Source organism: Sesamum indicum, linkage group LG2 (genome assembly GCF_000512975.1).
Source record: "Sesamum indicum cultivar Zhongzhi No. 13 linkage group LG2, S_indicum_v1.0, whole genome shotgun sequence".
Taxonomy (NCBI): Eukaryota; Viridiplantae; Streptophyta; class Magnoliopsida; order Lamiales; family Pedaliaceae; genus Sesamum; species Sesamum indicum.
This window is the reverse complement of record NC_026146.1, coordinates 7241062-7256086: the sequence shown is the minus strand read 5'-3', so window position 1 is coordinate 7256086 and position 15025 is coordinate 7241062. Positions and strand designations below refer to the sequence as shown.

General features: G+C 41.0%; 1 protein-coding gene across 1 annotated transcript; it reads left to right on the top strand.

Annotated features, from left to right (window-relative positions):
• Window positions 12526–14405, top strand: LOC105155558 (aldehyde oxidase GLOX-like). The gene has a single exon (XM_011071449.2). It carries the CDS (start codon window positions 12572–12574, stop codon window positions 14252–14254), a length of 1683 nt encoding a protein of 560 aa, XP_011069751.1. The 5' UTR covers window positions 12526–12571; the 3' UTR covers window positions 14255–14405.

Here is a 15025-nt window from a genome sequence, read left to right as displayed (position 1 = left end):
ACCTGATGGCCCAAGAACCCGACCCAGCCCACCAACCCATGACCCGACTCGGTCTTATTAAAAGCCCCTAAAATTTCCCTCCATCCTCATTTTGTTTTGCTGCACTCCCTCTTTTCTTCACACGGTCGACTCTCTCCCTTCTGTCTTCTCTCTCTTGTTCTTTATTGGTGTAGGTCGCGCGAAATCGGGATCGCTGGGTTGGATCGCAGTACCTGGGTCGCTTAATCCTTCTTTTGAACTACGTGATAGTGGATCTTGAGAACAAAGCAAACGTGAGACTAGCCGAGTAGCCCTCGGCGATGGCCCTCCGATGCTTTAGTTACCAAAGTGGGGTCGAAAATATGAAAATGGGATCTAATGAGATCAAGAAATGGCGGTAAAATGGTAGATGAAAACGTAGTTTGGATAATCATAAATGGGGTTATTTATAGCCGTACGGTACCATCTAGGAGAGCGCCACGTGTCCCCCCTGAGATGCTGCCATGTCATCATGATCCTAAAGCCTTGATTTATTCCCTAGTCAAAATTGGTCAAAATGGTCAAATAGTCAACTATAGGGATTTAAATGCCTCTAATTGATAGGGGTATTTAGGTAATTTAATAATCTCCTTCATCATTACTCCCCCACTTCTCTTAGTGTCATTAATGACACTAAGGGAAGTGAACAGTTACCATGTCAGATTGAATGATCCCGACCGTCCGCCCTAACCCACGTGTCATCATCCGGTGGAGTGTGGGAAGGTGCGCTGCTTCAGATATTCCCTTATATATAGTCCCCCCTTTGAACTTTCTTGACCGCCCCAACTAATCGCATTCGATCTCCCCCTGCGAGCTACCTCCATTCTCCAGGGATTCCTTATTCCTCTCTTATTCCAACTTTTAATATCATGTCTTCTAGGTCTAGGAGTCTTTCCGTTCCTGTGTCTGCTTCCGAGTCTGACTCGAGCTCCGATACGAGCTCTATGTCAGGATCGTCAGCGACCTCCCCAAGGGAGACCGCTGGTACTTCTCGCGATCCCACTTCTTCCGTTCCTAAACCTCATTCTGACCTTCTTGAAAAAATTGCTGAATCTGATGAGGCCCCTGTTTTTCAAAAATATACTGAAATGATGCAACAAAAGCCATGGTTATGGATCGTAAACATCATTAAAACAACTCCTGTGCAATTAAAAAGAAAATATTATATTCATGCTGATTATGATATCATCATTCCTCGTTCGTTTGATCGCATGCATCAACCCCCAGAGGGCTATTGTGCATTATCCATACTCCATTTAGATGTCGGATTACGTTTTCCATTACCCCGCGAAGTGAACAATATCCTCGTCCGATTAGGTCTCTGCCCTATGCAGTTATCCCCCAATTCTATTAGCCACATACTCCTGTTTATAATTGTCATGAAACACCTTGATTTACCTCCCTCCTTTGACAATTTCTGGTCGTTATACAATATCACCGCTTCCAAAAGATCAGGGAAGACTGGGTGGTTCTACTTAACCACGCGCAAGGACTGTCGTTACTTGGACGATTTAAGGTCCAATGTCGGTCCTTGGCGTGATAGGTATATCTTTCTTCGACCTCCACCTGGGCAATCTTGGGATTTTTACTTGGGTTGGCGTGGGTCTAAGCCCAAACCCGAAACTTATGGGGAGGGGTTCGAGAGCGACCTCATAAATTACATAACTTTATTTTGGTGATTTCAGAAGTCCCATTTCTTTGTTTCCTTTTTCCTTAAGCGATCTCTAACAAATTTCTTTTTGCAGAATCTGAAATCATGCTTGCTAGGATGGCAAACAAAGCCAGAGCGAAGAAGGGGACACTACCTCCCTCCGTTGATCGCGAACTCAAACGTGCAGCAACGGCTGCCAAAGGGAAATCAAAAGAGCGTGTCCCAACTCCTACCCCATCTCCTACAACCGCCACAGCCTCCGAACAACCATCATCTCCCACCGAAGCACGGGATCATACCCCCGACGAACAAGTAGAAGTGGTGGAGATTTCTGAAGATCGTGGTCTGAAGAGAAAAAGAGGTAAGGAGAAAGCGATCCCCTAAGCAGAAACTCCAGCAGAACCAACAGGGAGCAGGAGTGATCCTTCCTCAAGATCAACCAGGCAAGGCAGACTAGAGGCCAAGCTCGCTGCCGACCGGATCGCCGAGCCCGAGAGTAGAAAAAGATTTGCCACGTTTCAAGAAGTGTGGCAACGGACAAGACACGAGCGATCTCCCTCTGCTCGAACTACTGAGATATCTAGAGAAAAATAGGTCTCTGACTGGAAAATTTCGAAGAACAGCAGCGTTCTGCAGACCCTAGCCGGACAAGATTCTTGGGAGATCTGCAGGGCTGCTTGCCTCGAACGGGATCAGATCATCCTTGCCTAGACCTCTCATACCTCCATCGAGGATCATTTCGCGCACAACATGACTCAAGTAACTAGCAGCTTCCCCTTCTCACAAACTGATTTTTCATAACTAACTCTTTCCTTTTGAACAGGCCATGGCCTTTGCCCACAATCTCTCCCTCCAATGCTCGATGTGGAGGCATGATAAAATTGTCCTTGAAGCAAAAACTGTGGAGATGGAGAAGAAGATTTTGGAGCAGCAATCCTTGATCGAATCTTTACAATCTGATGCTCGAGAGAAAAGAGAATTTGCTTCCAAGATTGAAACTTCTGAGAAGGAATTGGATGAGCGAGATCCACGGCCCGGAGCGATCGTGAAGCTGCATTTGAAGCAGGCAGGGAACAGGGTTTTGTTGAAGGCCGGACCCAATTTTTGCAGAGCCAAGAGCACAAGAGCATGTTAGATCAAGCTCGCATGAATGGTGCTCGCGATTTCCTGAAATCCAGAACGTTTAGGGAGGCCGTGGAGAACCAAGTATCAGAATTCATGATCGAGGGATTTGAAAAATGCCAAGGCCAAATTCAGAAGCTCGAAGGATTTGTGGAAGATTTTGATCTTGATCAGTTGGATGTATCTTTGGATAAAAATCTCGAGCCATACCCTCCTGGTCCAGCACCTGTCGATGACTTCCCTGAATTTCTACCTGTAATGGACGAACTTCCTCCCCCAGCTCCTATTTCATAGATGTATATGGATAACAAACAATTTTTGTAACTACCATTCAACTTTTTGTGTTTTTAACTGTTGATGGTGATTTAGGGATTAGTTCCCCTTTTTGTACACTGATAATTATCAATATAACATTTTGTTCAATTAAGCCTCGAGCAGTTTGCATTCTTTCATATTCATGAAGATTCTTGCTAAGGTCATTTAATTGACTTTGAATCTTTGCCAGATCATAAATGTTTCTTTGGAAAATCCCAAAAACATTTTCAGATCGCGTAGTCACTCCTCTTTTGTTTTGTAGATCTTCGAGATCATTTAACGAGACCTTCCAAATAGAAATTCCTTGATCTTCTTCTGATCGTTTATCAAACTCTTTTCAGGTACGAAACCCCGCAATTATTTTCAGATCGCTTATGAACCTTTTTCAGGTTAGGGATCCCGCAATCCTTTTTAGATCGCTTATAAACCTTTTTCAGGTTAGAGATCCCGCAATCTTTTTCAGATCGCTTATGAACCTTTTTCAGGTTAGAGATCCCGCAATCTTTTTTAGATCGCTTATGAACCTTTTTCAGGTTAGAAATCATGCTTTTGAAGTTAGCTTCAAAGATAGGACTTAGGGATGCAAAAATGACCTTTTTCAGGTCGTCTTTTTCAGACTTTATTGCGATGTCTTTTTCAGACAATTACAAGCCTTTTTCAGGCAAGACCTTACTAGGTCGCTTAAATACATCATTCACGCATAAAATTTCTTCAAATTATGCACATTCCAAGGTCGCGGCAGATTCTTTCCTTCTAAGTCTTGTAGGATGTATGTTCCTTTCCGTTGGATTTCCACTACTTTGTATGGACCTTCCCATATTGGATCGAGCTTTCCAACATGCTTCGACACTTCAACTTTCTTCAATACCAGGTTGCCGACTTGAAAACTCCTCGGTCGCACTCTTTGATTATAATTTCTAGTCATCATACTCTTGTATCTGAAGATCTTTGTATACGCGCGATCTCTACCTTCTTCAATTACTGTAAGGTCAAATGACCGTTCCTGAGAATTTTCTTCTGCTTTATACTAGGCAACTCGAGCAGTCTCTTCCCCTATTTCCATAGGTATGACGGCTTCATTACCATATACCAAACAAAAAAGGGTCTCGCCCGTGGCTATTCGTGGGGTCGTTCGATATGCCCAGAGTACTCCAGGCAGCTCTTCGACCCATGCCCCTTTCGCTCCTTCCAACTTGGTCTTCAAGTATTGTAACAATGTTCGGTTTGTAACCTTGGCCTGCCCATTCGCTTGTGCATTCCCGACCGCTGTGAAGTTCTGTTGGATTTTCAGCTCCCTACACCATGCCACGATCTTCTTTCCTTGGAACTGAGTTCCATTGTCTGACACCAGAATGCGAGGGATCCCGAACCTGCAAATAATATTTTTTCAAATAAAATTAATTACCTCTTTTTCAGAGATTTTGGCAAAAGCTTCAGCCTCGATCCACTTGGAAAAGTATTCGACCGCAATAATCAAGAATTTTTTCTGGGCCACTGCTTGAGGAAATGGACCAACAATGTCTATCCCCCATTGATCAAAAGGGCATGCGACCTTCAAAGGCTCCAGAGAGGTCGTTGGGGAATGCAACAGTTCCGCATATTTCTGGCAACTTTCACATTTTCTAGCGAATTCCTTCGCATCTTCCACCATTGTGGGTCAAAAATAGTCTTGCCTGAGGATCTTCTGGGCCAACGATCTTCCTCCCGAATGATTTCCGTAACTGCCTTCATATACTTCTTTCATACATACAGCGACCTTTCAGCATCTAAGCATTTCAATAAAATACCTTCTGGAGTTCTCTTGTATAGATCGTCTCCGATCAAAGTAAAACGATTAGCTTTGAACTGTAGTCTCTTTGCAATGATCGCATCACTAGGAAGTTCCCCATGCTTAAGTATCGAACAAAAGGCGTTTTCCAAGAATCTACCACCTCGACCGCGTGAACTTCCACCTCATCTATTACTGATTGTGATTTTACCATCACAGTGATCTTCCTCTCCTTAACTCCTTCCACCAACGATCCAAATTTTGACAGGGCGTCTGCTCGCGCATTTTCGTCCCTCGGGATCTGGTTAATTGTGCATCTGTCAAATTTTTTCATCATGTCTTTTACCTTCGCCAAGTATTGTGTCATGGACCACTCTCGCGTCTCGTAAATACCATGTACCTGCATCGCGACCAGCTGTGAGTCCATATAAACATCTATCTGCCTTATACCTCCATCCCAAGCTGTCTGCAATCCTTGAATTAGAGCCTCATACTCAGCTTCATTGTTGGTCGTCGAAAAATTAAGCCTCACGGCGATCTCAATCTCAACACCATCCGGGCCTTGTAGGTAAATTCTAGCTCCTCCGTTCTTCGAAGTCGACGACCCATCAACGTGTAGCAGCCATCTTTCCTCTTTTTCTAGTTTTTCGCCCACGAGCTCGATCAAGGAATCGGCAAATACTTGCGCTTTAATTGCACTCCTCATTTGGAACTCTATGTCAAATTCGCCCAGCTCCACCGCCCACTTGACCATCCTGCCAGATGTATCCGGCCTTGACATAACCTGATTCAGCGGATGGTTAGTTAACACAATAATAGGATGCGACTGGAAGTAAGGTCGCAACTTCCTTGCCGTTGTAACCAAAGCCAACGCTAGCTTCTCGATCTGGATATACTTTTTCTCCGCCCCTTGCAACATTTTGCTTACGTAGTAAACAGGGCTTTGCTTTCCATTTTCTTCACGAACCAGCACCGAGCTAACCGCATTATCTGAAACAGCTAAATATACATACAATGTTTCCCAATCATGGGATTAGAGAGTAGTGGGGGGGTAGTCAAATACATTTTCAGCTCTTGAAGAGCTTGCTCGCACTCATCATTCCACTCAAAATTATTTACTTTCCGCAGAACCTTAAAGAAAGGTAAGTTACGATCAGCTGACTTGGCTATAAAGCGATTCAGCGAGGCGACCTTCCCCGTCAATTGCTGCACCTCCTTTATCAATTTTGGCGACCCCAACTGCATAATCGCCTTTATCTTTTCAGGATTGGCCTCTATGCCCCGCTCGCTAACCATGTAGTCCAAAAACTTGCCCCCTCGTACACCGAAAGTACATTTAGATGGATTCAACTTCATGCCATAGGATCGCATGATGCTAAAGGCTGTTTGCAGGTGCGCTAAATAATCACATTCTTTCTTGCTTCTGACCAACATGTCATCTACATATACCTCCATCGTACTTCCAATGTGGTCTTTAAACATAGGATTCACCAGCCTCTGATAGGTCGCACCTGCGTTCTTCAATCCGAAGGGCATTACATTGTAACTGTAGACTCCTTTTTCGGTCACGAATGCGGTTTTTTCAGCATCTTCCTTCGCCATAAAATTTGATGGTAACCCTAGTATGCATCCATCATACTAAACAGCGCATACCCCGCAGTTGAGTCAACCAGCAGATCGATCCTTGGGAGCGGGTACGGGTCCTTTGGGCACGCTTTGTTAGGATCAGTGTAGTCCGTGCACATTCTTCATTTTCCAGCGGCTTTGGGAACAATAACCACGTTCGAGAGCCTAGTCGTATATTGGATCTCCCTAACGAAACTGGCTTGCAGCAACTTGTTGACTTCCCCTTCGATAATCTTATTCCTCCCGACCCCGAACACTCTCTTTTTCTGCTTCACCGGTTTGACCTGCGAATTAATGTTTAGTCTATGCATAATTACCTCGGGGTCTATACCTTGAAAATCAGAGGGGCTCCATGCAAAAAGGTCGTTATTGCTCCGCAAGAAGTCAATCATCATCGTTTTCATTTCCGCCGTCATCTGCGACCCAATGCGGGTCGTCTTTTGGAAATTTCCCGAAATTAATTCCACCTCCTTGTACTCCTCTGACGGTTCGACTTTTTCCATATTTCCTCGCTTTACATCTTCACTCTGGCTCATCTCCTCCTTTCTTTTCTCTTTTTTCGCCGTCTCTCCCTGTTTAACAGCCAAATTATAACATTGCCTGGCTGTTCGCTGATCGCATCTTACCTCCCCAACTCCCTACGGTGTTGGAAACTTCATCTTCAAATGGTACGTAGATACCACTGCCTTAAACTTGTTCAATCCTGGTCGCCCCAATACCACGTTGTATGCGAATGGGCTGTCGACCACCAAAAATTGAGCCATGCAAGTCTTCCTTCTGGGTTCCTCCCCCAAAGAGACTGGTAGCTCGATCACACCTTTAGGCACGACCTCACTGCCTCCAAATCTGACCAGAGGTGTTCGAACTGGCTTCAATCTCACATTTCCCAAGTCCATTTTTCTGAGAACATCACTGAAAATAATATCAACGGAACTGTCATTATCTATCAACACTTTATGTACCTGATAGTTGGCAATGTCCATCTTAATGACCATGGGGTCATTCTTATCGAGCATATCCGAACTTAAATCTTCATCTCCAAAGACTATATTTTCTTGCTTCTCTACATGCATCATTTGTTCTCCATACTTGAACCTGCTATCCCTGGCATATTTCTTTCTCGCTCCCATTGAATCTCCGTTCGTCGGTCCACCCGAGATCGTTTGGATAATACCCTTCGTGGGTGCATTATCCCGAGCTATGCACTTTCCTGCCTCATCCTTATGGTGCCGCTCACGGCTCCGCGACCTGCTACGGTCACATGCTTCAGCCCTCCTGTCGATCAAGTATTTCAGATAACCTTGTCTTATCAGTCTTTCAATCTCGTCCCTCAACTAGTAGCAGTTTCAATGTTATGACCTTTATCTTTATGGAACCTGCAATACTTATGAGAATTTTTCTTTGCAGGTGTATCTCGCATCTTACCTGGCCACTGCAGAAGGCCTTCCTTCTCCACCATCGTCATCACTCTTTCTCTGGTCGTAGTTAAGGGAGTGTACCTATGATATCGAGGTTGGTATGGTCCTTTCCGTTCACGATCTTTTTCAGATTGTTGTTTGTCATCTCTTCATCGTTCTCCTCTCGATCGCCCCGGATCCCTTGTCCAGTCATTGTCCTTCATGGCATTCATCTCCTCTTCATCAATGTATTTTTGTGCCATTTCCACTAACTGCTCTGTTCCCGTTGGTGGATCTCGAGCTAGTGCCGACGCGAACGGGCCTTTCTTCAATCCATGTATCAAGATGCTCACCATCATGTCGATTCGTAAGTCTTGGACCTCCAACACTTCATTATTAAATCTCCCCATGAAAGCCTTCAACGTTTCGTCCTCCCTTTGTCTGATCGTGAAGAGGTGAGTGGCTGACCTCTTCGTCTTTCTTTTGCTAGCAAAATGAAAAGAAAATTTATGAATTAACTGTTCGTAAGAATCAATTGTTCCACTACCTAGGCTCGTGAACCATTCCTGAGCCTTGCCCTTCAAAGTAGTTACAAACAGCTTCGCTTTGATCGGATCGGTCTGGCCGTATAAGTTCATGACCAGGTCGAATGCAGCCACATGTTCCCTAGGATCCTTGCTCCCATCGTACTTGGGAAGATCCGGGAACCGAAAGCTACTATCCACCACCTCCAACAGGATCCGATTAGTGAAAGGTGAGCTCCTATTCTGCAACACGATCTCTCCTCTTTTCTTCAACTCCTCAATTTGCTTTCCCAGCTTCTCAATCTGCTTGCTAACACTATCCACATCTGCTCGCGATATGCCTGGTTGTCTAGTGACCGTTCTTCTGCTGGTCATTATTCTTTTGCTGGTCACTTCGTTTGATAAGGTTCTTTCACGGCCTTTTTCAAGCACCCTCGAGACCTCTCTCCTCTGCTCTATTTCTCCTTCTTGGAATAACTGTCTCCTAACCCCTTCTCTAGCTGGGGTTACCGTTCTACGTTAATACTCCACAATGACCTTTTTAACTTGCCTCTTCGATCATTCGCTGCAATTCTTCCTTCGTCATTTGTACCATCCGCTCTTCTACTCTCACTGGGGTTTCTTCCATCTGTTGAAATCGTCGAGATGACCCTTCCATTTCTAGTTCGTTCTCAGTTTCCCACAGACGGCGCCAAATGATGTAGGTCGCGCGAAATCGGGATCGTTGGGTCGGATCGCAGTACCTGGGTCGCTGAATCCTTCTTTCGAACTACCTGATAGTGGATCCTGAGAACAAAGCAAACGTGAGACTAGCCGAGTAGCGCTCGGCGATGGCCCTCCGATGCTTAAGTTAGAAAAGTGGGGTCGAAAATATGAAAATGGGATCGAATGAGATCAAGAAATGGCGGTAAAATGGTAGATGAAGACGTAGTTTGAATAATCATAAATGGGGCTATTTATAGCCTTACGGTACCGTCTAGGAGAGCGCCACGTGTCCCCCCTGAGATGCTGCCACGTCATCATGATCCTGAAGCCTTGATTTATTTCCTGGTCAAAATTGGTCAAAATGGTCAAAATAGTCAACTATAGGGATTTAAATGCCTCTAATTGATAGGGGTATTTAGGTAATTTAATAATCTCCTTCATCATTTATTTTATACTATTTTCAATACTTTGGAAATACTCACCACCGCCCAAATCTTTATCATTTCATCAGTATAAATCACCTCCTTTTTGGACAAAAAATAAGAGAGCCAAAAATGAGAAACTGACATAGGAAACCGAGAGTTTATGAGAAATGGGTCTGTGCCTTGGTGGCCATGGTTTCTTGGTGCAATTGGTGGTAGGTTCTCGGTGATGATGATGTGTGCTTCGCCCCATCGATCTGACTCCCTAAGCCTCTTTGATTATGTTTCGGTCCTTTTATGTTTTCCCTTTATTTCTTAGCATTACTGATGATAAACTCTGATTGTTGTTATAGTTAAATGTGGTTGTATAATGTTTGGACTCATCACTTTGGGATGAAATCCCAACAATATATATATGTCTTAAGCAATGACAGACGTCGTTAATAGTCTATATTTACCATGCTATTGGTGTACTCATGAACAAGAACCAAAGAGAAGGAAAGTGGACTTTCTAGTTATAATAAATATTGAAATACGATTTCAATCAAAGCTTGTAACGACAACATCGAACACTTTGTTCAGAATGTCTTCTCAATTTAATATATTGAATAACATGACGAAAAATCATATGTGCAATCACAATCTCAACTAGGATCTGCTGCACAACGATCAAAGCCAACATTCTACGGCTTGGCCTCATCCTAATTTCGGTAAGCACAACTCAAGTACCTTACATTATTTAAATTGAGAAGGCACAATCTGAACCACAAAAATTGAGTATGGAGAAGAGTATTTTGAAGTTCAGTTAGTGTGGGATCAAATGAAAACATTATTTTAACAATAAAGCAGGAACCTTGTCAGATGGAGTAGGGTAAAGTAATCTACTGTTAACAATATTAACCAAAGTCACATAAATAGAATTAATTTGGAGCAATAAAAAACGAATATTCCACAGAGTCTCGAATAATTCAGGACATATAGAAAAATAATTATTTGCATACATTTGGTAGAGTAGTTCCATCTGACTGAAAAACTAACATTAGGATAATGCATTAATCGAAACGTGATGTGTGTATTTCCCTGTAAACATGGCCTACAGTTATACCCCCGACGATGTATCAATATAATGTATCTCAGGGGATGTGTGTAAATCTTCAAAATAGTAAATGTATTTATAATTACTACAACCTCAAAAATTGTATTTATAAGTAAGAAAAAAGTATAAAATATTCGTATAATTAAATTTCAATTTTTGTGACACTTATATAATTTATCTTAAAAATTATTTATAGGGAGTCAGCGCCTAATTGATTGAGACCATAGAAATAGAATAACGTAAAGTTTTAGGTGACAACCCCAAATCACAACCCCAAATCATAGAATAGTGATGTGACAGGTGCAGACAAATATCATCTAAAATTCTTTGAGGAGAAGGAATTTATTAATACTAATTATTAAATATATATACATCGTATTAAAAGAACCTAATATCAATCATTAGCACTATGTCAAAGTCAAATAAGATAAAATCCCTTGATTACAAATCCATGCTCACAAACATATTAAATCATCATTTACACAGAGCTTTATTATACTTATTTAATTGAATAAAAATTATAAAATATAAAACCAATAGTTAATCAAAATTAATACAACCAATTAACTATTAATCTGTATGATTAATAAATTATTGATAAAAAAAAAAAACTTTTGTAGAGAAATATGTGTATGAGGGATATTTTAGGTAATTCACATTTAGCTGTGGTTAAAATTCAAATTTATAATAGGCAAAATTAATAGACCATATAAATTCTAAACTGTAATAGTTTATAGGAAAAAGTATAATTTTAGTCCTATAACTCATGGGGGTGACATTTTTCATCCTACACAAATTAATTTTCACAATTTAGTTTTGTCATTTTCAAAATTTTGCAATTTTCGTCATTTTTCTGCTAATTTGTGACTTGCACACATAGCCCAATTAAATTGCAATTTTAGTCCTTTACTTAGGGGACGTTGTCAATTTTAGTCCTACAACTCAAGGGAATTTTCATTTTTGGTCGTGCATGAATTTATTTGCAAGACTAAAATTGTCAAAATTATAAAATTACAAAACTAAATTGCAAAACTCAATCATACAAAACTAATAATATGTACCACTCCTATATTGCAGAATTAAAATTGCAATTTTTCCTAATTTATAATATATAATATCCATATTTATGTGGCGTTTCCTCGACAATTAAATTTGACTTAAACCCATACGTATCAGTTTCGTGTCGGCCGAGTAGACCAAACAACAAAAACGCTAACAAAAAAGTATAGAGGCTGAATATTAACCCCCACGTCTAAGACATGCAACCAATTCAAACAGACATGGTGGCATACATGATACATGGTTCATAGATGTTAGGTACTACATAAAAGTCAACACGTTTTATAAAATCCTCAGATACATATAATCAAAGATATTGTCTGAAATCGATACTTCTTGGTAGGATACATCTCTTGCACGAGTTCATTCTTAATTGAGATTAACTTTAATTACAACTTCAAGCAAATCGATTAGGGTGATATAATTATCGATGTTTAATGGGAACACATCAATTTAATTAAATTTATCCTCATGTGATATTACAAACTAGCAAATTATCTTCATATAAAAAAATAATAATTTATCTTTTTATATGTTTTTAAACAAAATAATTTATCTTTTTGTTACCTTCCTAAATTACTGTATTTTAAAAAAGATATAAAGATTTATTGTATATTTTATTTGGATTGACGAACTGAAAACCAAAAGGAGACCTTTTTGTCCCATATAACTATTTGTCTCATTATCTACCTAACCCTATCCGGCTACCCCTAACCCCCACTCGACCAAACTAACAAAACACCCAATTTCGTTTTCTTCTGCATCTGTCGGAAAACTATATAAAGCCCAGCCAAACTTCCTTCAAGGCACACACACAAACATCCAAAGTCTCAATCAAGAACAACACTGACAACAAGAGAATCCAACCATGACTCCATCTCTCATTCTTGCCTCCCTTCTTCATTACCTTCTCATACAACTACTCTTGCTGCCATGTCAGCAAAACACTCTCACACTCGCGGCACCTGGTGGCGGCAAGTGGAACCTCCTCCTCTCCGACATAGGCGTCTCTGCCATGCACATGCAGCTCCTTAATACAGATCGTGTTGTCATTTTTGACCGTACAGATTTTGGACCCTCCAACATCTCTCTCCCCAATAACCATTGCCGCAATGACCCCAATGATCTAATGCTTAAAGTCGATTGTACTGCCCATTCGGTAGAATACGATGTAGCTTCCAACTCCATCCGGCCTCTCAACGTTCTCACCGATGTCTGGTGCTCCTCCGGCTCAGTCATGCCTGATGGCTCTTTAATGCAGACTGGTGGATTCAATGACGGAGACCGCAATGTCAGAGTTTACAAACCATGCGGGGATAATTCTTGTGACTGGCAAGAATTTGACGCAGTTCTTAGGCAGAGAAGATGGTATGCCACCAATCATATTTTGCCTGATGGTAGACAGATTATTGTTGGTGGTCGTGGGCAGTTCAGTTATGAATTTTACCCTAAGAAAGCTGGAGCTGATCAATCATACAATTTGCCATTCCTTTCACAGACTAATGACCCGAGAATTGAGAACAATTTGTACCCGTTTGTTTTTCTTAACGTGGATGGAAATTTATTTATTTTCGCCAACAACCGAGCTATCTTGTTCGATTATACGAATGGGGTGGTGGTGAGGAACTACCCCACAATTCCAGGTGGGGATCCGAGGAGTTATCCTAGTTCAGGGTCTGCAGTCTTGCTTCCATTGAGGGACTTGCAAGCTGGTTCGAATGTTACTGCTGAAGTTTTAGTGTGCGGTGGTGCACCAAAAGGATCTTTCACTAGTGCAAACAATGGAAAATTTGTTGGGGCACTTAATTCCTGCGGAAGGATCCGAATAACCGATCCAAATCCACAGTGGGTCATGGAGACCATGCCTTTGGCTCGAGTCATGGGTGACATGGTGTTGCTACCAAATGGCAATGTACTGATCATCAATGGGGCATCCACGGGTACGGCTGGGTGGGATTTGGGTCGTGATCCAGTATTAACACCCCTCATTTATCGACCCAATAACCCAGTGGGATTGAGATTTGAAGCCCAAAACTCAACTTCAATACCTCGAATGTATCACTCAACTGCGATCTTGCTTCGTGATGGTCGTATTCTTGTTAGCGGTAGCAATCCTCATGCCTATTACAATTTCACAGGGGTACTTTTTCCTACAGATTTGACAATGGAAACATTTTCACCCGACTATTTGGATCCACGTTTGGTACGCGTACGCCCTAGAATTGTTTCGCCGGCTTCACACTCTCAAATCGAATATGGACAGCAACTTGTTATTAATTTCACAGCTCAAGGCAGAATAAATAGAGGTTTTATCACAGTAACAATGGTTGCACCTCCATTTACTACGCACTCTTTCTCAATGAATCAAAGACTATTGGTTCTTACAAACAGGACGGGAATCAGTGCTAGTGTGACACCACTTGGAAGATCGAATTATCAAGTTCGGGTTATGACACCGGGTTCGAATATTCTTGCTCCTCCCGGATACTATCTTCTGTTCGTGGTTTATCGAGAAGTTCCTAGTCAAGGCATTTGGATCCAAATCAAGTAGTTAATAACTCAGATATCATTTATTCTCTTCCAGTGCTTCATTCGGTGTCACTGTGTTTTTTTTCCCAGGAAAATGGGATATGTATAATGCGTGATCTAAGTGATAGATATTATATATTCAATTTGGAACTGTAAAAATGTTTTGTTTTAGAATTCTGGTGTAAAAGATGTTTCGTTTTACTTCTATTTCAGTATTGCAAAGTACTACTCACTTTTTACTAGCCTTATTCCCATACTATTGATAATTATAACATATTAAAAATACTATAATATTTATTATATAATTAATTATTTTTTCTTAAGTTGTAAATTGTACTCTGGTCACCCAATTGGAGTTAAGAATTTCTAAACTATTATAAAAAAAATGTTTGCGTATATTTTAAATTAAGACTGAGAACAAAATTATCAACATTAGTTTAAACAAAATATACGTTAAATAAACAATATGAAATCAACTAATTTAACTACATTTTCTATCTCCAGACAAATTCGTACAAGCTTTGTTCTTTTCGTAACGAACAAATTACCCTTATATTAAAAATAATAGTAATTTACCCACTATATTTTTTAAAATGAAGCAACTTATCTCCCTATCTAAGAAGGTAAATTGCTTCATTAATTTTAAAAAACATATAGAGGTACATTGTTGTATTTTAAAAGGTAAATTGCTATTTTTTATCATATAGGGCTAATTTACTCTGTTTGCAATATTACAGGAGATTGCTTGCATTTTTCCCATAAAAGAATATATGATATATGTTCGTACTAGTCG